Here is a 21,795-nt window from a genome sequence, read left to right as displayed (position 1 = left end):
CCTCGAACGCACGTATGCAAGTCTGCTGCAGTGTGCAATGGTTCTCCTCTAGCTCGCATGACAGAGTCGCGCCTACGTCATCAGGCTTGTCGCGAGGTCCCGGGTTCGATCCCCGCTTCGGACGAAATCATCATAATAACATCTCGCCCGTCTTGCATATCTTAGCGTTTCCTAATGGTATGGAGCTGATGTTGGCCGCGATGACGGGATGTGATCAGCTACAACGTATGTTAGCCTTCCATGAAGTTTTACTGTCTGATGGTAGTTGCTGGAAGCGTTAGTAAGAACGGGAAGTAAATAGTTTACTGTTGATCGTTAGCAGATTACCATTTTCCAACATGCCCCTCGATGAGTCCTACGGCCCTACTATGGCAGTCAGGGAAAGCCGGTCGTTAGATAAGACACCATTGGTAAATCTGAAGATTCGCTCGCCCGACTCACTTCGATTATCGCAGGCTTACAACTCGGGAGGCGAGTCGTCGAGAGATAGCATGATTTCACAGAGCTCGGATGCCAAGCAAGTACGAACAACTGCTTTCTGTTGCTGTGTTGGATGATGCGCTCAGATGAACAGAGTTCGTACCATAAAGGAGGTTGTTACTGGAATCTACCGTGAGGCTGACGGGACTGTGATTACGCTGAAGAAAATCCAGCGACTCGGGTTCGAGGCTGAGCATATAATTATTCAGCATTTCGAGGAAGCGTAAGGCGCCGCTTGAGCCACGCCGGTTCACCGTGTGTGTTTAGGTATGGGATCACCCCTAGTAGAGTTGAGGTAGTCCATTCGCGTCGTCACTCGAAGTCTAATCATACTGTTGGAGCTCTTCGGTCACCCAACATCGCGTATGCTGTATTCACTGACAAGGCAGCGGTTGATGCTATCATGGGGTATGCCGCTGCGAGGACCGAGACCATTAAAGGTAGGCTGAAGAGAGAAACCGCCTGGATGGTCCAATGCTCACCTGCTCAGGAATCGAAGTGTCACTCCAACGCTTCTTCAAGCGCGACAAGCGCGACGGGTCTAAGACGAAGTCTGCATCACCTGATGCCGGTGCGCCAGCGGAGAATGCGTCCTACTCGTATACTGATAGCAGTGGAGTCGCCCACGAGCCTATGCCGACGACCTTCAGTGAGCTGATGGAGGATTCAATGCTCAAGGAGGCTGCTCAGCAGTGTCCCATGGTCCAAGCCGCTGCTGTTGATCCTACTTTGGCTATGGCTGTGATGGACTGGCTTCAACTGCATCAAGATGTTCTCTCTGAGATCCATCCCCCAGTTGATGGCTTCAACTTCTAAGTCTCATCAGTGTTTAGCATATGTATGTGAAGAGTCACTGTTTCTGGCAGCGGCGAAGTGTCGGTCTGCGAGTAACTTAGATGATATTTGCAGTGTTAGTACTGCCTCTATATTACGGCGTTCGAGAGGCCGTTTAGACCATGTAGTTGTATAGTTGGTGTTTTCGTGAAGCTCGCGTGAATGTTTGTACCGTGCAGTACGCAGGTGAAGACACTAGTTACTGTCACCATCACCACAATAGGTTTCTTGAGACTTGCCAGTTCGTGATTAGATAGTCCTGCATTATCCCGTTCTCGCAGAGTAATTATTGTAGTTCTCGCACTTACAGTTGCCAGGTTTAACAGTATCGTGCTATATCGAGTAATTGATCGTCTTCACGATTAGTCGGTGGTTGAAGTCCTCGTCTGTCGAGGAGTTCGTCCATAGTTGTCGACTCGGTCGGAGGTTAGCCTTATCTGTAGCATTTATCTCCATTACATTAGGCATCGGATACAACTCTCTCTCTTTTTGTGTTGTTTCGAACTAACAGGGTTTGGCATGTTGCTTGACGATCTCTTCTCTGCGGCTGCTGACGAGAAAATCAAGACCTTTCGAAGGCTTCAATGGCCAAATGTTGTTGTTCGTGTTATTGGCGTATGACGCATTGTCTTAGTGGTGTCTTCTGTGTTGCCCTTGCGTGGGAGATAGGCTTTACAGTTAGGGAGTTCCGGCCATATGTTAACTTACATCACTGCCGTTTCTGCTACTGACGGTCAATGTGTTGGGAACACTGGTTTACTGCATTTCAGTTGTGTGGTGGGCATTTACATCGCATGAATTCGTCCCTTCGTTCTGTTTACTAAAAGCCTTGCCAATCTATGACTTCCAATTTGGATCATAAAAGGAGCTGAGTTTGCTTCCACTGAGTCGTCTTGGTCTGCCGAGTGCTGAGTCACCAATGAAGGTGGCAACAAAACGACGGAGGTACTAGCAAATGTGAGTGCGTGCTGCCCTATTGCAGAGATGTTTACTAACGGGCATCGTTCATTACTAGGATCAGTGACAATACAGCTGGATGAGATTTACGGATACTGCTTGTGAACAGCGTGTTTCCTCTATGCTGTTGTGCCCATGGATCAGTCGTTCCGACATCTCATGAGTGGGTCTTGCGTGTTGTAGTCGGTAAGCATGCGTCACGCGTACAAATTGTGTAATCGATGATTTAGCAGAGACACGATGGACTAGTTGACTAAAACTGCATGTAGCCAAGTACGCGAAGCCAGTTCCTTTATTCCGAGCGCCGAGCATCGACTTCAGGAGAAGTTATGTGGCGCGAGGAAGATAAGCGTGGGACAGATTAACTTGGTTTATCACCTTTGGTTAGTGGCTAAATGGCACAGACTTGCATCTTCGTACATTATTCTCGCGATACGCGTTGTTTCTACATACGATTGCGCACATTGTCAAAACTGATTGCTGGAATAATAGGGACGGATGATATACATAGGAGAGGAGATGATACACCTTCTAGAAGACAACTTATCTGATAAAGAACTATTCAAGATATATCACGCGCCAGGTGATGCTATAGAATGATGCACTCGCACGAGCTAATGGTTGTCAGAGGAATCGAATGCTAAACAACGGACTAGACACAGCTGAAAAGTATCGATTCCGAATCCAACTGCGCGTTCAAGCACATGTACTTCCCGACATGACGACCTACCAATTAAGACGAGTTTATGCTGATATACATTATACGATTCGGGCACTTGCCCCCATAGTGGTACAGCCGCACTGTCACGGTAGACGAAATGCGAGTGTTGGGCGATAAGTTGCGAGTGTCCCTTCCTCCATCCGTGGTTAGTAACTCAATACAATGCTAATTAGATCAAGGCTCATGATCGCACATGTCATGACTATCCCTGATTCTGATCAGGACTCCTACTCGCTGATCCTGGGCTTCTACTTCTCTGCTGTTCCAAAATAAACAGCGCATCCTTATCCAGCATCGCAACATTATTGGCCTACATAACACACATCATGAAGATAGTGAGTAACGCTTTAACGTCCATAACGGACGCCATATGGAAGGCGGCCTTACTTGCGCTGTGTCCAAGCTCTTTGTCAACTCTAGCAATTGTTCAGCGAGATTGCCGACCATCCCCCTCAAAGAGTGCAGATCGTTGCGCCATACACTGTGCGTTCGCTCAATTGCTTTGTCGAGTTCCGTCATCAGCTGACGGCAAAATGGGTTCTGAGAGTCGTACCAGGGACAGCAGTTCCCACTGTCGGTCTAGTCCCTGAGTGTGCCAACCTCTTTGGTTGCCGTGACCAGATCTGTCTGTTCAAGGCGGTCTAGTCTACGATACCACTCCTCCTGCAATTCAGCTACTTGCTCTGGTCCCTTGTCGATCGGATGGGAGGTCTCCGGATTGTCGTCAGACAACTTGAATCTGCTAACGTAGAGTCCATCAGTGAAGTGACAGAGTGTGAAGACCTCCGAATAACGTCCGTCGCTCGTGTGGTTCCAAGGAGCAACGGCAATGTCTGGTCCTCGTCCATCAAGCGCTGCAGTTGAACCCGGCTCAATGTGGTCTGCTCGACAGCATTCTTATCAAGCAGATATCTGAGGGGAGCTCGGCCCTATCTATTGTGGGTCTCGACAGCACCACAGGGGGGTCTCACAAATCTGTCGGTCTTGGTCCAGGAGCACTGCTATCCCCCGGAACTTGACTAGGAATGTCGGGCTGAAATTCTGTTATTGATGGTAGTTTGAGAGCTTCCCTAGTCTTCTCGAGCAACTAAAATACAACTGGCGATTCGCTAATTTGGAGAATTTGAACCCATCGGTCACTGAAAGCTGCGATAGTATTCCGGCCTACTTTCATCACCATACCCTTTGCCTTGATAGAGCTGCTTTGAAAGCCGGCTTTCGTTGAAGTCGGGCGAGTGTCGCTGATAGAATTCTGGAAGGAGCGTCGAGTCGTGGCAGGCGCGACAGAGACACCTAACTGTATGGCTCTCTCTCCGCAGATTCTTATCAACGAGGTATGACAAGCGACGCTTTCGCTCGAACCACCGCTGAGCGACGATACTGACAAAAAATGTGAACGTTTCCATGGGAGTCCTGTCCAAGGAACCTTCTTCAGAGGCGGCGTTTAGATTATGTGTGGTCGGAATAGTCAGTCAAGGACTGAGTTAGTGTGTAATAGCTGTCACCTACCCAGGTAGCAACTTCAACTGTATTTCCTGTTCATCAGGGAGACCGATGTCCTCGACACTATCAATGTTAACTGGCTCGCCTCTCAAGGACTTGTAGGATGCGTACCTTGCTGAGGAATCAAATGACTATGAGGGCCACAGAGCGAAGTTTGAATCATTTTCCGCGATCTCTGAACCTAGCACGATGTTGAATACAAGAAAACTATCATCGGACTCCGCCGTTCCACGTCCCTCTCGATGGACCACAAGCCCTTGAGAAAGTGTCGCCAGCTTTGAGAGCCGCTCTGAGAAGCATGGGAATTTCAGTCGACTCCATTCAAGGTGGCAAAGACTGAGCCAATGTTGTAACCTAGCCTCACTAGAGTTTTCACCCCGAGGGGACCAGGCGAAGTAGGTTTCATTGGGTTTTTCCCACCCTTTTCCTCACAACCTCGACCGTGGTAGAAAGCGTCGAGCACAATAGCAGTGAAAATGGGCAAAGCTACGAAGTAGATTAAGAGAATGTAGCATAGCGCGAGGAAGGCTCCAACAGTTTCGTTGCCGGGTTGGTAGAATATCGGGTCAATTCGAAGCTGACAGAAGCATCGCTTTGTGACTGACGAAGCAAAGAGCTCTCACACTCATCATTAGGGAGAAGATGACCGTAGCGAACGCATGTGGAACGCTGGAGTACTCAGGGAAGATACTCCCGAGGCCAACATAGAATGCAAAGGAGAACGCAGTGAAGACAATACTGATTAGAAGAGCTCCGTAGGTTAGGAATCGACCAGTGCTGTCGAGTATGATCTGAGATGATACCACTGACTTTACACAAGGACTCTGAGACTCTTACTCGACTGAGCATCCGGAGGGACGACCACAGCTCGAAGTACTTGAAAAGTCTAATCCAAGACAGGAAGCTGATACAACTGAGCGACAAAGACAAGGTTGGACACTAGACCGATGTAGCAGAGGAACTGTGGCCGTGGAATCTCTCCGTTGCTGACCTCAGAATTGTGGCGGCTTTCTCTAATGAGAGCCCGGCCTTCATCATGATAGGCGCGAAGTAATCGGGATGCCCAATTTTGTCGCTGCTTAGGGCATCGGTGCTCGCTACTGCTACATACACCTGGGTAAGGGCGCTCGCTCCCGCGTCTAACTTTTCGCGAACCTGGATCTTGAACACGAGGTAGCACGTTAGGAACAGAGTAATGATGACATCCATCGCGTTCCAGCCGTAGGCAAGATACTGAGGAGAGTGGACGAGATGGCTTATCTCCGGACTCCGGAGGCTCACTCGCGCCGCTCCTAGTCGCTTAGCTTGCCAAAGTATCCACGATGTTGAAGCGATGAGAAGAATGAGACAGAAAACCTGCTGAAGGATCTTAATGTGACGCTGTAGCAAGATGGGTCACATGCAGGAGGAGGTCTATTGCCTCTTCTGCGCGAGCGGCAGACATAGAGAGGGCGTGCACGGGGAATGAGGATACTATTTCGGATGCCTTGACGGCACCTGAGAGTGATTCGACGACGTGAACGTTATCGACCGGGTTACGACGAGGGCACAGATGACTCCCTACCGGTCGGGCTAAACTCGAACAAGATTCGAGTTGCTGTCAGAACTCGCGTATTGGGAGTTAGTGTTGGAATCTCTACGACGATGGCTCTAGTCGCCGCGTCGATCCAGTGAGAATTCTGAGCGAGCGAGCTACCTGCGACCAGAAGGCCTCCCCGTCAAACCTTGAGGTCTCGGAGCACGTTTGTTGCGTCGCTATTGTTGTGTGGCAAGTCGAAAAAGAAGCCGCTACCCGGATAACTGGGGACCGCACGTACGGTAGAAGATAACAGCTGTGGGTAACCCACCTATGAGCACGTATTCTGTCTGTAGCGAATGTCCCACCCCTCCGCGTGCTAGACCCTCCAGTCTGGGAGGCATCAGCCCACTCGAAGGCTGACGTGATGTATCTGGTGCGCGCGTTGTTTGATGTCGAGCACTCTGGAAGACCGTACGAAGGGCTCTGGGAGGACCCGAAGAATTCCTTGCTTTCACTCTGTCCCTCGATGAATTCGCTGTAGCAGTCGGAGACGAGTTGTCTGACGATCACACCACTGTTAGTGTCGGAAAGTAGCCCGGCTGAACCCAATGAAGATGGTCTCCTCACGCTCCCGACAAAGCGGTTGATTGCGGATATAGCGAGTGTTTTGGAGAGGCAGTTGATTGATACCTATATAGTTTGGGGACCTCACAGCCCTTGTTCGCTCCTACGCGAAGCTGGCGGACTCGGATTGAGCCTGAGTGCGAATAATGGAGCGTCGGTCCAGGTTCCCTTACCCAAGATAATAGTGAACACAGATGGATCAGCGAGAACAGCCGCGTGGTGAGTGACGGTGAAATCGTTGGAAGGGAAACTTGTCTGCATGCTTCGGATCTGACCACTTGGGTTTGATCCACCTCTAACTGTCTCTGCATCTCCACAGGATGCCGATATTTCGCGTAGCTCACGTTCTCGGTTCGAATAATATCCTGAGTCAGTTGGCTAGTTGTGAGAGCTGAAGCATGTCTCTGTAGCGGCTGAATGGTCGAGAGGCGAACCTATGCAATGCCAAGTGCTAATGGATCTCATGCATGTCCAATGGGAGGGTCGTACGAGATCATCAGCCATCCACGACCAGAACGTGCGCAGGTCTGTCACTCTCCGCAGGCCACATTCTGCAGCTTCTGTGTTGCATGATGCCCAGTACCTTACCACGGCGGCAGTCGTTCTTATACAGAGCGTGGTGACGACTTCTCCGGTCAATCATCGGATTCTGAAGTCTTCAGGCAGGAATTTCCCAGGATGTGACTCGACTGATTCCACAGACTATCTTGAACGGCGTACCTCAACTGTTGCTCTCTCGTTTGGTGTACCAGTGTGTCCCGCGAATCGTATATCAACAAGGTTAGAATAATGAACTGAAGCATGAAGATTCGTTGCCTGACTGTCGGGCAACATCCAGTGGACAAGTTCTGACGCTCGCACAGATGGTACTCACGAATATCAGGTAGGAGACAATCTCGAAGAACATTATCTTCAAGTTGATGTACTCCGCACTCTTCGGATTGAGAATTCTTTTCCTATTTATTTGATCGTAGCATCTCCACCAAATTGGATCAGCTAGGAACGACTGTGACTCCTGTTCGTCCTCGAGCACCTAGAGAGGGCGCCTCGAGTGAAAAGGACAGCAGTTCCTGTCACAGGAGACCGGAGTAGAGTCGCGTGTATCAGTGCCAGTCGATGAGGATTGGTGATTTCTGAATGTTTGACCTGCCTGTGGCTCACTTCGTAAAGATCCCTCAGGGCATGTTCGTTGTCAGTGGAGGGAGTTGTGGAAGGCATTTCCTGTCCGTCACCAAAATACGGGTCTACCAGAGTGAGGTATGGACAGCTGAGTAAACAGACCACTGTGCGTAGGAAAATATGCACATGGTCAACTACATGTGTTTGTGACAATGAGAAGTCTCGAGAATTTCTCATTGGTTTCTGTACATTTCTACTCCAATTCGTGTGTAAACTTCTACAACTAATGAGAAAGCTCCTCATTGCTCAGCTGAGGAAACGAAACATACATTTCGACACTGGTGTAGACTGTCTCACATTCACGCATGTTTACGGTCGTACGATACTCTGCTGAAGCTTAGCTACTTCGGTTCATCGTCATAACTCCTATACTCAATAGTGAGGTGACTATCAGCAGTGTCTACGAGAGGTATGCTCCCGTTCGTGTCATGCAAATTCTCCCCATGTTCATTGAATCAATTCTGGAATTCAGAATCGATCCCAGCATCGGATTGTACGCGTTTCGAAATGGGTTTATCGAACGACTTCTCTATTTCATATGTCTGCACCGAACACTACTGGTGTTGATACTGTTATCAGCGAAGTTGTTGAATTAGTATTGGAAGCCAGTACTCATAATTCTCCGTAGAGACGATTTGTAGAAGGAAAGCAGTGCCGAGCTGACCCCAAGCGAAGAATCGATGGGTACTTCACTGTAATGAAGGTTAACAGTAAACCGATATTACACTGAAGTTATTAACTCGTATTATTAACTTATCATTATGACTTAAACTCGTTAACCTAGGTTGAGTACCGATGCGGATGGTCGCGTCGCTCCGCTAGCGATTCGCACTGCGGAAATGAAATCGTGAGGCGAACGGAGCTTCCCCGCGTTGGACAGAAGGAGCTGCTTCTTTTTGAATACCCTAAACGAGTAAAGCTTGTCGCAGTTAGACTCCAGAAGTTTGAGTTGGGGTCACCACAGTTGCAATCCGTCACGCGCCACGAAATTACGCCATGATGATCCGCACGCGATCTGCGCAAGATCCGATTATACAACTCGTCAACTGTTTCACAACGATGGAAAGGTCGATAGCAATCTGCATCATGGCAGTGGTCCTCAAGAGAGGGACCTACATCATCTGTCGGGCATCTCGTTCGATCGTCGTGCGAAATTGGATCAGTGTTGGCTCACGGAGCAATAGATGTGTATTCTTGTTGGTCCTATAGAGAAATTTAGATAATAAGGTTCGGGTTAGGGACCGAGTGACTAGTACATTGATCATGACAGCGACAACAGTACCCGTCTCTGCCAGGGGATACTACGCGCCTAGCAGGCATCATCAGGCGCCTTCCTATCCACGCCATTACAACGCTGTGGGACCAGCTGCTGCAGGTAGCGATGCTTGTCTCAGCGACTTAACCGTGTTGAAATCAGCTTACCTCTCCCAAACAGAGGCTCAGAAACCTCAGCGGACTCAGACGAAGCGGGCGATAGGGCACTACATTTTGGGGAAAACGATCGGTGAAGGTGAAGTGGCATAACTTCTACTGCATCACAACAGGAAATGCGTTCAGGAACTTTCGGAAAAGTGAAATTGGGAACTCACATTCTCACTGGGGAAAAGGTGATTTAATTTATCACTCTGCTTTTGGAGGGTTTTGGTTTTCAGGTTGCTATCAAGATTCTAGAGAAGGAAAAGATCATTGATATCAGCGATGTTGAACGGGTCTCTCGGGAAATCAAAATACTCAAGGTGAGCTCCCTCTGATTTAGTGATTTTGTGATGGGCGTATTTTTCAGCTCATACGGCATCCACACATAGTGCAGCTGTATGAAATCATCGAGACCCATCGGCAGCTTTATCTCATCATGGAGTATGCGCCAGGTAAGGTGACTCGGTGAGAAGGGGGAACGACTGCTGTGGGTCAGGCGGCGAGTTGTTCGATTATATAGTGGACAATCAGAGGGTTAACGAGGACGAGGCCTGCAAGTTCTTCAGACAGATCATATGCGGTGTGGAGAAGATCCATGAACTTGGGGTTGTCCATCGGTAGTGGCTACGGAGCTTGGTGGTCGTGGTGGCTGAAGACGGTGCTCGAGTAGGGACCTTAAGCCGGAGAATTTGCTGTTGGATGAGGAGAAGAACATCAAAATAGTTGACTTTGGTTTATCCAATACGTTTGATAGCGGTCAGTTGCTGAAGACCGCATGTGGATCGCCCTGCTATGCAGCGCCAGAAATGATCGCAGGGAAAAACTACGTAATGATAACCACCAACAGCTGTTGTTCATCGAAATGATTTTTCACTATTTGTAGATACCACACCTTTGTGACATCTGGAGTTGTGGTGTGATACTGTTCGCGTTGGTCTGTGGGTACTTGCCCTTCGAGGACCAGAATACTGGTAGCCGTGTCACCATCAATTCCGATCTAGGCTGGTCCTGTCTCCATCAGCCCAACTCTATAAGAAGATCATGTCTGGCCACTATCAGACCCCTGGTTATATCACATCTAATGTTAAGAGTTTGATAAGGGTACCGGCTGAAACGCTGGAGTTGTTGAAGTGGATTTTTAGGGGCTGCTGGTGACGAATCCAGATAAGAGAATGACCGTGAGTGATATCAGGAGGCATCCATGGTTCCTCGGTGAAGCTGTTCGCACTTCCCTTTCGAGGGAGCTCAACTTTGGTGCTGGCAGTAGGGGCAGTAGCGGCATCGTTGAAGTGATGGTATGTCCCTTCGTGGCAGGCAGCAAGGGTTGTGAGGTCTCTAGCTGCGACCGGTGTAAAACGTGGGCGTTTGGTGGGGCCGACCCGACGGACCCGACCTCTGAGTTTGGGGTAGGCCCTTTGGGGCTGGTCGTTGGCTCTGATGGTGTTGTGATAAGGTTGACGAGGACGTGCTGAATGAGGTGGTCAAGATTGGGGACTTCTCTAAGGAGTATGCTGTCAAGTGCTTGAAGATTAATAAGCACAATCACGTTACAACATCGTGGGGCCAGAAAACAGAGGAGGAGGGTCATCGGTGATTCTGTTTAGGTACTACTTGCTGCTCGAAAAGAAGGCGAGGCATGCTATGGAGCTGAGGAAAGCTGGACGTAGGTTGATCGCTGATTGGAGCAGGGGGGCATGCCTTTTCGCAGTTCCTGCCCCTGCAGACACTCAGTCAACTTCAACTATCTTGCCCGGGGAGAAGGTGAGTTGCCTGGGAGGTGGCGTAAGGCTCAGCGGCCTGTGCTTAGGGAAGCGATAGGAAGAAGACTGATGCTGAGTTGTTTGAGAAATTCGAGAGAATAACGGAGAAGCGGGCAGCGGAGGGCGATGTGGAAGTCTCGAGTGATAGGAAAAGTAGGGGCAGTCTTAGTCTTCGATCGGCAACGCATTTTCAGGTCCACGGATTCGCTCTCAAGAAGGGGAGAGGTGAGTTCTATCACAGTCTCGGCGCTCAAGGGCATCGGTTTTGCTCAGACAATCACCACTTCCGATGGGAAACGTTGGAGAGGTCCATCCTAAGGCTGATGCACCGTCAGAAGCACCATCGTCGGCGCCTCGAACTGATCTAGACGTCGATGCGCTCAGCAGCTGTACCTCTCCTGGTCAACATAAGCCTCGCTATTACAGTACTCAGCGGCAAGGGGCCTCGGGAAGAACGCGGAGGAAGGTAGTGGGGTGGTTGGGGACTAAAGGGCTCGTGGAGGGCCTCATTGTAGGTGCCGGCGATCCCGTTGGGCCGAGTGAATGTGAACGATGGTTTCGGCAACTCGCCTGCTTCTGTACGAGGGCATATCCCTAGAGGGTAGGTGACGAGGCTGAGGCCTTGTCTGCGTAGTGGACTGCTCAGAGCTCCTCCACCTCAAGTTGCTCGACTGCCACTGCGGAACAATGCGATAACACCGAGGTGAGTATGCGTGCTGGAGATGTGACTGATTTAATGGTGGCAGATCGTATGATACTGAGAGCCCTCAACGTTACATGTACGCCCAGACAGTGATACCCCCGCTCTCGGCGAGGTCACGGGCTCGGAAGGTGCTGACCATTGGTCGAGCATGGTGATCATGAAGACTTCTTTCAGCCGACTTATGATGTGCCCACTGCAGTCCAATCGGCTAGGGTCTCGAAGGCCCCACCATACTGCCCTCCCTCGGTAGTCGACAGGTGAGCACCTGTTCTCTCCCGATAGTCGGAAGTATTCGCTCAGGCTGTACCAGAGGGCAGCAGTTGCGCCTTCTAGTGGAGGAGTCGGGAAGTCCGGCGTGAATGTCGCTCGGGGCGCTGCTGATGCTGTGGGTCTTGGTCCCTCGTTGGGCTCATATTTGGTGATCCTAGGTCACCCATAGGACAGCTACTACTGGTTTCAACAGCGCTAGGAGTCCACTGGCAGCTCAGAAGCCTCAGCATCAGACCAACGGTCCACTGGTGGGTTTTGTATTGCATGGTGGTGGTCATTGCAGGGAGCAGGTCCCGAAGGCCCCTGCTACGGCTCGGCCCACGTACCACACGCGCCCGCCGAACAGTGGGGGAATGCGTTCAAAGAGGTAGTAGGAGTTTATGATAGGTGAATCCGATTCGCGGTGGATGCCAGGTTGGTCCAGGGAGGTGGCCCGAGTGGAGCAGCTCATCGACCTCAGCCTCCACTGTTTTCCTCCCGTACGGCTCGCACGGCAGCTAGCCCTAGGGTCGGTGGAGAGAGCATGGTTTATGTGTCGCTGCACATGTCTGTAAAGGTGTCCGGTCGGCGATCCTCTCATAGCGGCAACCCGCCCTCTACAACTTCCAGTTTCATCTCGAGTACAATGCCGTGTGCTCAGCCACCTATTATTACAGTCACTACGACTAAGGATCCTCGGTAGGGTTGTTGTTCAGTGAAGGGCAAATGATGATGCTCCATAGGGCTGTACTACATGATACGTACAGAGTGTGGCGGCGCTGGGCATTCAGTCGACTCGGACGCAACCGTTCAACATCAGCTGCAATAGGAGTGGCCTCCAGTAGGGGTTCGTGGGGCCTTCAGCATGACTTGATCTGAGCTGGCAGGTTTGATTTGGAGATCACTCAGCTCGACGAGGTCCAGCCGGTGTACATCGTGAGGTTCAGAAAGACCGTTGGTGGGTGGTCACGGCTCCTTTGTGATGGTGATGTTGGTTCAGGTGATCATAATCAATTTCGTGAGGTCACTAGACGGCTGATTCAAATGCTCAAGTTGTGACAGACTCGTATCGATCGTCGTCACAGTATGAACGACTGCCCAGATTCTTGCAATTATCATTCATTGTTGTTGTCGACATTCTCTGGTACGGTTGACATTCATAAGTGAAGCATTTGAAGGGCATGCATGATTCCATTCCGTCCATCAGCACTATCGTCATCATTTTGGTACATAAATTAGTCTACTGTGCATGGGGACATGAGTAGCACTGCCCGCTTGTGTTGAGTTGTCGTCGAGGGATGGTATGGCTTAAGCTGTTCCTGCCAAGAACTTCTTGGGGTGGTCGTATAAGTCTTCCACCGGCCAGCCTTATAACGGAAAAGATCAGTACAATTGGTGGCGAATAGGAGGTCGCGGTGATGAGAATTACGAGTATCATCGCTATCTTCGGGCTCCCGCAGGGGTTTTCATGTCAGAGCCTAGGGGCGTGATGACCGGGCGTCGAATAGGGACTTTGCCGGGCTTTGATGAGCCTAGTGTCCGAGGTTACTTCTGCGTTTCACGGATGGGGGACTTCAGATGTGCTCTCACTCCAGCATCAGTGTTCATCACTCTGAATCAAATGCTCGATGAAGGGGAAGTTGAGCAAGAAAAGGGTGCAGCTCGCGATTAAGCTCGTTGCTGGTGCTGGTTGCTCATCGGCGAGTAACTTCAGAGAGCCCAGTCGTGCGTTTCCAGGCTTGTTACACTGCGCAGGAATAATGGACCGCCTGATACAAGTACGGTCAACACTCGAGACCCAGGCCGATTTTGTGGCGATATATTTGTCGGGGCAGAGAGAACAGTAGGAGGTTTTCCCTTATCTAGGCTGCGATTAATGCGACGGTGTCAGAACGTCACTAGAATCCCATATCAACGGCGCAGTATCGCAAGCGCCCTTCGGGAAGTCAATCCTGGTGAAATACGCGTTGATCTTGGTCCTCCAATAATACAAGTCCAAGTCCGCATTCACAGTGGCTGCCGATGGCAACCAACAGTTGAATTACGCTTGGTACGGAGTTTATCCAGACTTTCCGTCTGCGGACGCTATGTAGAGCGGATCGTGGGGATAAAATGATGCCCCTTTGAAACGCATGATGCTCTTCTGTGAAGTTAAGGGGTTGGGACAATTATCGTATTGTTCACGAAAAGTAGCAGCTCCTTGTTTCGATCAAGGGACCTTTGGGTTATGAGCCCAACACGCTATCCACTGCGCCAAGCTGCTATTTATATTTTGTCGTTATACATCTGAGTCGGCCCGACTACAACGTATATCGTCCATGGTCTGTGTTCATATTCTTCTGTTTCCTCGTCTGTGGTCAGTGAGTCGCATCCTGTGACTGATCCCGACTCGTAGGGATCGAGGATAGTGAAATCACACAAGTAGAGGTGACACAACAATACACAATAACACAGAATAATATGCGATAATATCATCTAGCTTGCTAGGCTAGTAGGTTTCAAGCACCAACAGCTGTAACAGAATCATCAATGACTCGATGAAGTCATCAAACCCTCCCTCCCCTTGCCCAGAGGTAGAGTGTAGGTCTAATCCTTGACTGTCATATTATAGCATGGCAGTCAAGGTTTAGGGAGCAGTGTGTGATGATTCCACGCTGCTCTCTTGATTTACAAATAGACCAGCACTCTAGCAGATCGAGGATGTTCACAGCAGGCGGCTATGAGCTAACCTATCCAGATCTCGGTTAGAGTCTATGCTCTCACCAGTCACGGATCTGGAGTTAGCGCTCGCCCGGGTTCCAGTTTAACGGTTATAACCTGCCCGGGCTACGGTTTCATAGAAACCACAAGTTTTTATAGCCATTCCTGCCCGTGTCATCCTCGTCAGCCTGTCCCACTCCTCTGTGCATGGGATTTCACCGAGCTACATATATCATGACGTTCATCATGAACGGTTCATGGAACGTGACAGTGTCCCCTCTACAACAATCTCGCTCGCCCATCCAATCTTCACGTCTACGTATGGTCACGTATCGAGATCTCAATAATAATCTGTCGTTGATCACTCGGCCAGAATTGAAGCCTCGCTGGCGTTGATTATAGTGGCAGGTATGCTTTCCTCCGCTGCAGAGAGAATAGACTGCTTGTTCGAGGGTTCTCGTAATGGGGGGACTACATTCCTTAAATAGGGTCAAAGTGCCGTTTGATGATCAACCTGCTCTTTGTTCAGATCGCCGCGATCTGATCGCGTCCAGCAGTCCTTGTGATTCAGCTTATTTGTTACCCATGCACAATGTCATTCCTGCCATCATAGCCAAAGACACCTCAGGGAAAAGACCCTCTGTCAAGACGAGCATTATGACCATCCTTTGTTGACTTCCTGGACTCGTGAATCTTGCGCTCGTGGACTTTATAATTTTCTGACTCCCTTGCCTATCCTGCTCTCGATCCTGCACGGTCTCGTGTTTCCCGGGATTGCATGCTCGCACCAGAAGCGGAGGGCGGAGAACAGCTCGCTGCAGTTAGTTGAGTAATGGACCACTGAGAGATCTTGCGACGAAGGTGAGCTCCTCATTCGCTGTAAGTCTTTTTTGGAGAACATGGGACTTTCGGACTTCTATCAAGAGTGTGATCAGTTGTTGAAAGTCCCTGTCCGGATGATGCCAGGTTCATTGCGACCGACCACAGCATCAGAAAAAGCCACACAAGTAGCATGGCCGTAGGTGCCTCGTCGGCGCCGGGTGTCGCTCGGGGCTTCACAGGGGCATCAGACAAGAGGATTAGCGCCTGCAATATGAATTTGTCAGTCTTCATGGAGCGCGTTTCAGTAGCGTACGCTGAGCTCATCCTTTTGTTCTGTCCTCTCCCCGTGTTCGTCATGATACTCACTCGGATGACGGTAATTGCATTATCACGCTTTCTGCATTGTTGGAACGTTGGTGTTTCTCCTGGGATGAAGTCCATCGCTGCTACAGTGTTCTCACTGCCATGGCGCAGTCCCGGGGACCATGTCCAGACCGTCTGGTGCGGACTGCCGCTGATGCTGATTGGAAATACTTACTACTATCTGCTATGTGTCTTCTCTCACTTATCGTCACTACTGTGCTAGAGGCTTCCCAGATCAGCCCGCATGACTTGCAGAGGAATATACTGCACTTAGATTCGCAGTCTGTGCGCCAGGAGAGTCCAAACGGTATGGGAGTGTCCGTTGATCCGACTCCGCTTTTCCGAGTACCTCGTTGGGGCGCCGCCCTTGTGGACGAGCAGAATGGCAGACCTGCTACAGTGGACTTCCTTTTTCCGGAGGTTTCAGTGAGGGAAAAGGATCTGTGGTCGCGAATACAATGCACTGGTCATAAGGTGAATAGAAGTTGTCTAGTTGAAAATATGTATTACTTTACCTCTGAAGAGCAATTTGTTATTCTCTTGCCATCGAGGACGAGGCTGACCGGGCGAATAAGGTCAGCAGCGTACAAGCAGAAACCTGTGAGTATTGATGTTGGCAACGAGCAGCTGGTGGCCGGCCCACTCGATGGTGTCAGGGGTGATATCAGTGGCATCAGACTGCTCATGTCGAACTGCTCAGACTACTTTAAAGGATCAACATTCACGCCTACAGTGCTTTATTTCCCCACTGCAGTAGAAGCTGAAGATTGGCTACGGAATTCATGGTCTTCAAGGCCGCTCACTATCATGGCTGGTGTAACAGCTTACGGCTACTCATTATACCCTCACAATCACGGCCATCTCCTTTATGACGGTCTGTACCCCTTATATGTATCCCTCATCCGATTTGGTTATGGTACCACACCATTCAATATTGTCCTAAGATTAGATGATGGGCCGGGTGGACAGCGTTACTTGATTGACGAGCTTGCCCCCATTTTCGGTGGAGGTCAGTATAGCAGGCTCAACGAGCTCAGAAGCTCCGTTTACCGATTTGAGAAGCTCGTCATAGGGTCGAGACGGATGGCCCATAGGAGCTTCAAGACTGATGCCACTTTACCCGGCTCCTACACCTTTGAAAATGCCCTTTATCTTTTTTCGGCTCGGCTGCTGAGACAATACAAATTGGCCACTCCGCATCTCTCTGACCGACTCGAACGCGCGAAAGAATGTCGTGGGGTTATCATTGATAATAAAAGGTTTACTGAAGGCGATCGAGTGATGTTCGAGAGGATTGCGTTGAACTCGCCAAAAACGTTGAACTGCACCATATCGTTCATACGGTGGGAGCAGTACTCCTTTCGTGAGCAGCTGAAGGTATTCTCCCAGTCTGACATTTATGTTAGCAGTGTTGGCACTGGCATGACCAGGGCGCATCTACTTCGACCAGGTGGCGTTGTTATCAATCTCGGTGAGTTCATGAAAATGGGCGACCCTGAACGGCTGCTGAGCGTCTATCAGGATGTCCAATTTTCCGTTGGGGCCGCCTATCTGAACGTTCTCTATTACCCCCGCAAGCTGTGGAATGTATTTGGCCGTCTTCGCGAAGAGCCTGTTATTTCTCTGTTGCACAAAGCTGTTGCGAAAGTGTACGGAGGGTCGCTGTTGCCTCGGTCGATCGAGGATGGATACGGACCGTCGTCGCAGCCTATGGTAGATTACTGTAGGAGACGCCCCGACTTGTGCTCTGAAGTTGACGGCCAGTTGAACACTGGTGACAACGAGGAGTATAATGAGTGGTGCGACTGGTGTTCATGGCCAGATTATTTCGGCTTGGTGCCAATGTGGCGTCGTGGGGAAGGATGCATCTACAGAGGTAAAAGAGTGAAATGCCACCTTGATCATGATACTTTCGATGAGGTAGCCAACGAGGACCATATGGCCTTCGATGCGGTATGTCATAGGGCGAGTCAGTCCAAAATTGACGTACTGGCCAATAAAATTCTGCTGCAGCGAGCTGCGCAGCTCGGTGTTCCAGTGGGCGAGTTGGATGCGGGTGTAGCAACGGAAGCTTTACTTTCTATTCACCCGCCCGACTGCTCCCCTCGATGGCCCTCAGCAGGGTCGTTCTGCGATTGTTTTGATATTAGACGATAACGTAGTATTTTTGTTACCATTATCTTGCAACATCCATCTTGCGCACGGCAAGCACGTCATGCATCAATTCTAATATGGTCAGCGTAGCTCAACTGTACATTTGGTTCGCTGTATTGAGCGTTTTAGCTCCCAGTCCCGACCACACCCTCTGTTGCGTTGATCTAGTTCTGATGGTCTTCAAGTGCACTACACCTCCTCGCTTTTTTAGGCATTATGAGTTCGATTGGTATTAGTCGACTGTCAAAAACTTAGTGCTAGTCCTAAATTTCCTTTGCAGGGCACAAATGGATCTTGACGGTCACGAAAATCTCACAGAGGAGTCCCCAGAAAAAGGACCGCGGGTAAGAACGGAGAGAGAAACCCGAAACCAGACAGGACAACCCAAAACTCGAACTGTTATCCAAGCGAAGGCTGTTATGTCGAAGGACTGCTGTTGATGGCTTACTGTGATCATTTCACTCCCGCAAGTCATCATAATCAACTCGTCGATGATGTTGATGAACTGCTCGACGAGATTGGCGACAAGTTCGGCATTATTTTTCCCCCCGAAAAGTCAGCGGACATTGGAACGGTTCGCGACAAACACCTTGATCTCAGTTGTTATCCAAGGCCGAACTGATCTCACCGAAACCAGAAACCCGAATTGTCATCCAGCGTGAAATGTGGCCCGAAGAGACAGAAAGCGGCCGGGAAAGAACGTTTGTGGCTTGCGCAAGGATGATAGGCACCTAGAGAACATTTAAACCAAAAGTCAGTTTACCTCAAAAGCTCGTGGAAAGTTCGCAGACTCCTGAGGGTGTGTTCCATTTCTACTACTGACGAGATGCTCATTGATACAAATCTAATAAGGAAGCCACTTATAGCTGTCAACAGCAGTGAAAAGATTCATATCTGCGGTTCGAAGTCATAACTCTCTCACACACCTTATCCGAAGGGTTGTATTATGCGCTGCGTACTTAGCTGCTATCAAGGTTCGGGTTGGTCGTTCGTGACGAAGCTAGCTCCACTTCAAACCCAACATGATGCCACATGATGACGAACAGGGAGCACAAGTCAAATAAAAAATGCCTATACAATATAAATACCGGATTAAAAAGGAGTACCAGCTGCCGGAAATCGTCACTAAAAATCATCACTGGGGCAGTTTTCCTTCTCTGGCGGCCCACTGCACCAGCTGCCGACGGAAACCGCGATTAGATAGGAGGAACTCGCGACGATCATGAACATAGGATGCTGCTTGCAGAATGTCGACGTTCATGTCCAGAGCTACCAAAGCAATGGCGCAGAACCTGAAAGTGAACGCTTTCGTGAGGACGCTCAGCTGTGGGGATTCACCCGCTCCTGTTGATTCCCATCACACAGTGTACAAGTGCCGCTCCGCCGCTGCGTTTGGCGTCATAATAATGCTTTTTGCACTTGTCGAAGGCAGAAATGATATCGTAGTTGTCGGTGTCCTCGCAAGGGATGCCCAAATAGGCGAAGTCGGAGCCGTAATACTTCTGGTCAGTGGTGATGTAGCTGCTGGCCATGTTGATGATGTGAGTGATACCAAGAGTTCTCAGACGAGTGGTATTACGAGCTTGCATCTCGTTACCTGAGGCCGATCGATCGGTTGTTTTCACACGTCGACCGAGGTGCTTACCAAGATAAAGGGTGGGGAGTAGTCGAGTCGGCCCGCCATACGCCGGACCAGTGACCTTCTCGTTAACATTGTCGAGAATTCTGTTCAGTTTCTCGATGATTTCGTCGGCTCCATCGTGCGTAGAAAACGCCTTCGTTGCGGACTGATATGTAGCAATAGAGGACGTCATAGATTTTATAAAAACTAATACTGTGAATTAACTCATTTGCATCTAAGCACTTTCCCACTGTTGTTCCATTTTATGGAAAGAAAGTCACTTCGCTCCGCTCATTGAGCTTGCGTACGAACGTAGCTCAGTCTTCATAAGAAGCTTAACGGCTTTCATCACTTCGGCACCTTGTTGAGTGCTTAGTCAACTATGACTTTCCTCTAAGAAGGAACACTGTGAAGGTATCAATCTTGAAAACTTGGACTCTCGCATTTTCTCAAGGTTGATGAGATTCGTTATTGAACAAAAATCTCTACTATATACTAATAGGAGTAAACAAATCGTGCGTCAAAAAGTTGACTCCGTTCTTGATTTGTCATATCCGCGTCTGACTTTCTCTGGATACCTTACATGCCACTGAGACTATCCAGTACTACATTTGTCGTGCGATGAAGCTCCCTATGATTCACAGTATCTCTTGCATAGCGTGATCGATCAAAACGATTTAGATGTGTTAAACCGTCACAAAAATTTGCTCCGAGTAATTAATTCACAATCGTTTCCGTGCCTGCTTTCGGTTCCTTCCAAATTGTGTCTCACTGTCAACACCCCTACATATATCATGTTCGCCGTATACTTGGTACACTTCCACTCTATCAAGAACTGCCTTTTCCGTATCACTTACTGTGGCCGTATTTGTAAGATCGACCCTAATAGATATGCGCCGATGTACATTGTGTTAAAACGTTACAGGAATTTATTCACAACAAGAATAATGCCTTTTGTCTATCTGATCAGCTTTACACCCTTAATACCTACTAAACACTTATTAATCTTTTACCATACGATAGCTTTGTGTCATACGCTTTTTTCTCACTAGCACGTTCAGTTTTCATGGAGATTTCTACCACATTGAACATGCGCCGATGTACACTGTGCCAAAAATTCACGACATTCACTGTCCACAGTCTGTGGTGTGAAGTATAATTTCTATATTTTATGTCACGTCACCCTCTCTCAAAACTCCACCGCCTCTCTCCCACTGCCAACAGATGTGTTGGTAGGGTTTATACATGTCAAGCTTTGACCGCTTCTAACTATGCAATTCACTGAGGTTTCCATACGGAGTACTTCGCGCCTGCAATACTTTATGTTTCGTCGTTTTACTGCTGTAGCACTTACATCTACATATGTTATCCTTCTTTACTTGATAACACCTGTATTGTAGGCATTACGAACGACTTGGTCGTCCTACAATCTACGTTCATCCGTTGGTATTCATGACGTAGTGTTCAACTTTCACCCTCAAGAGTTTAATACTGATCGTGATACTGCTGAGATACTTGCATCTACACATGCCACTCTTTTCTACATAATAACGCTCCTTTTTGACATCACCAACTGCATCATCACCCTACCATTCGATACTAACGACGTGGTGACGAACGTCCAACGACTCTGTTGTACCTCCAGATCATCAGCCGATCCGTTTGTGAGGGTTCACTCATTCTTATCACCGACTCTTACTGATGTCGATCATGTGCCGCTTCCAGTCATGCACCATTCTTAGGTATCCGCAAAAACTACTCTTCACTCCCGAGACATTGCCGCTAATCGTGCTACAGCCGATGTAATTTATGATCATTTGCTACATAGTGATGCATCTGATTTGGATGATACAACCCACACTGTCACCCAACGATCCTCATTCCGAGTGTGTCATTCGCGGAATCGATATAATCAAACCTCCCATATGCGTGGGTTACAAGTGGCAGTCAACACTTGACAACACAAGACCAATTGGTAATAGAAGAGAGGGTAGTAAAATCCATCGAATTATTCGATTCGAATAATACGTCTGTTTCACCCCTAAGCCGATACTGTTCACTTGCAACCGTTAGTGCGATTGACGATTTTTCTACCTCAATGAAGATATTTAACCTCACTCTCTTGGTCGTATGATTGTGAAATGTTCATCATGTGATTCGGTACTCTCTCGTGAAGTCGCAGTCCATATC

General features: G+C 49.1%; 5 protein-coding genes and 1 non-coding gene across 6 annotated transcripts; 3 read left to right on the top strand and 3 right to left on the bottom strand.

Moving 5' to 3' along the window:
• Positions 1–338: 338 nt before the first annotated feature.
• Positions 339–1,296, top strand: Pmar_PMAR002912 (hypothetical protein; the record flags this gene model as incomplete). The annotated part of the gene is made up of 5 exons (XM_002768078.1): positions 339–410; positions 456–521; positions 567–703; positions 748–920; positions 971–1,296. 5 exons carry the CDS (start codon positions 339–341, stop codon positions 1,294–1,296), a joined length of 774 nt encoding a protein of 257 aa, XP_002768124.1.
• A 3,822-nt stretch (positions 1,297–5,118) lies between these two features.
• Pmar_PMAR002911 (hypothetical protein) lies at positions 5,119–5,286 on the bottom strand (the record flags this gene model as incomplete). The annotated part of the gene is made up of 1 exon (XM_002768077.1): positions 5,119–5,286. A coding segment is annotated over one exon (168 nt), but the record flags the coding sequence as incomplete, so codon positions are not given.
• A 3,794-nt stretch (positions 5,287–9,080) lies between these two features.
• Positions 9,081–13,004, top strand: Pmar_PMAR002910 (Carbon catabolite derepressing protein kinase, putative; the record flags this gene model as incomplete). The annotated part of the gene is made up of 26 exons (XM_002768076.1): positions 9,081–9,192; positions 9,235–9,327; positions 9,375–9,424; positions 9,470–9,553; positions 9,601–9,685; positions 9,730–9,850; positions 9,904–10,060; positions 10,117–10,204; positions 10,255–10,334; positions 10,376–10,496; positions 10,548–10,639; positions 10,687–10,790; positions 10,838–10,896; positions 10,942–10,994; positions 11,041–11,146; positions 11,188–11,218; positions 11,267–11,459; positions 11,509–11,594; positions 11,640–11,696; positions 11,740–11,824; positions 11,871–11,953; positions 11,997–12,081; positions 12,125–12,214; positions 12,257–12,333; positions 12,833–12,903; positions 12,946–13,004. 26 exons carry the CDS (start codon positions 9,081–9,083, stop codon positions 13,002–13,004), a joined length of 2,322 nt encoding a protein of 773 aa, XP_002768122.1.
• Positions 13,005–14,135: 1,131 nt separating this feature from the next.
• Positions 14,136–14,208, bottom strand: Pmar_PMAR002909. The gene has a single exon. It is a non-coding gene; the product is annotated as a tRNA-Met (tRNA).
• A 2,429-nt stretch (positions 14,209–16,637) lies between these two features.
• Pmar_PMAR002908 (hypothetical protein) lies at positions 16,638–17,987 on the top strand (the record flags this gene model as incomplete). The annotated part of the gene is made up of 1 exon (XM_002768075.1): positions 16,638–17,987. The coding sequence occupies one exon, from the start codon at positions 16,638–16,640 to the stop codon at positions 17,985–17,987; it is 1,350 nt and encodes a 449-aa protein (XP_002768121.1).
• Positions 17,988–19,119: 1,132 nt separating this feature from the next.
• Positions 19,120–19,798, bottom strand: Pmar_PMAR002907 (Dual specificity protein phosphatase, putative; the record flags this gene model as incomplete). Its single annotated transcript, XM_002768074.1, has 3 exons — positions 19,120–19,276; positions 19,323–19,581; positions 19,630–19,798. The coding sequence occupies 3 exons, from the start codon at positions 19,796–19,798 to the stop codon at positions 19,120–19,122; spliced, it is 585 nt and encodes a 194-aa protein (XP_002768120.1).
• Between the last annotated feature and the right edge of the window lie 1,997 nt (positions 19,799–21,795).

The sequence above is a fragment of the Perkinsus marinus genome, assembly GCF_000006405.1.
Source record: "Perkinsus marinus ATCC 50983 genomic scaffold scf_1104296969090, whole genome shotgun sequence".
Taxonomy (NCBI): domain Eukaryota; phylum Perkinsozoa; order Perkinsida; family Perkinsidae; genus Perkinsus; species Perkinsus marinus.
This window is presented reverse-complemented; position numbering and strand designations above follow the sequence as displayed.